Source organism: Pterocles gutturalis, unplaced genomic scaffold (genome assembly GCF_000699245.1).
Source record: "Pterocles gutturalis isolate BGI_N339 unplaced genomic scaffold, ASM69924v1 scaffold37802, whole genome shotgun sequence".
Taxonomy (NCBI): domain Eukaryota; kingdom Metazoa; phylum Chordata; class Aves; order Pterocliformes; family Pteroclidae; genus Pterocles; species Pterocles gutturalis.
The window spans coordinates 1-832 of record NW_010111497.1 but is presented as its reverse complement, the minus strand read 5'-3'; the positions used below and the strand labels follow the sequence as shown (position 1 = coordinate 832).

At 63.3% G+C, this 832-nt stretch overlaps 1 protein-coding gene across 1 annotated transcript; it reads left to right on the top strand.

Moving 5' to 3' along the window:
* Positions 1-826, top strand: MRPL10 (mitochondrial ribosomal protein L10; the record flags this gene model as incomplete). The annotated part of the gene is made up of 3 exons (XM_010073745.1): positions 1-141; positions 275-419; positions 651-826. Coding segments are annotated over 3 exons (462 nt in total), but the record flags the coding sequence as incomplete, so codon positions are not given.
* Positions 827-832: the final 6 nt, after the last annotated feature.

Sequence of the window (832 nt, the reverse complement as noted above, 5' to 3'; positions counted from 1 at the left end):
CGGCGGCAGGTGGAGGAGGCATTCCGGGACAACCGGATGATTGCTGTCTGCCAGTACAACTCCATGCCCGGGGAGGACGTGGTGATGATGAGGCACTACCTCCGAAAGTACAACATCCAGGTCAAGTTTTTCCTGAACGAGGTAGGGGCAGAGCTGCCGGGGGCAGATCCTGCGGTGGCTGCAATGGGAGGGTGGAGGAGAGGTGGGATGACCTGCTGGTTGGGGAAAGCAGCCTCTGTGCTCCCCCTTTTATTCTGAGAGCTGCCTCCCCCAGATTGTCAGACCCGTGCTGTCCCAGTCCAAGTACAAGAACCTGCTCCCTCTCTTTGTGGCGCGTAATATCCTGCTGGTGAGCCCCGAAACGAAGGCGAAGGAGATGCTGCGGGTGCTGAAGGGAGTGCCACAGATCAACCTCCTCGGTGAGAGCCTTCCCTGCATCCCCATCGGCTGGCGCCGGGCTCAGGGCTCTCATCCGGCGTGGGGGAGAGGTGTTCCCTCCAGCAGGGTCAGTGGGATCGCTGTTAAAATGAGGGGATGGGCAGCGAGGGGTGGGAGTTCTGCCTGCAGGAGCAAACCTCTCTGTGGGTGCCTGAGGAAGGCGAGAGGGCTCTGGCACCGTGTGTCATCGTCCGCTCTGCTCCTCTCCCCAGGCGCCTGCATCGACGACACCATCCTGAGCAGGCAGGGAGTGGAGAACTTTGCCAAGCGGCCCCCGCTGGAGGCCGCCCAGGGCCAGACGGTGGGTGCCCTGGCCCTCCTGCCCTCCCAGACCTCCTCCCTGCTCCAGCGCGGCCCCGCGTACCTCACGGCTCTCCTGGATCAGCACATCCGC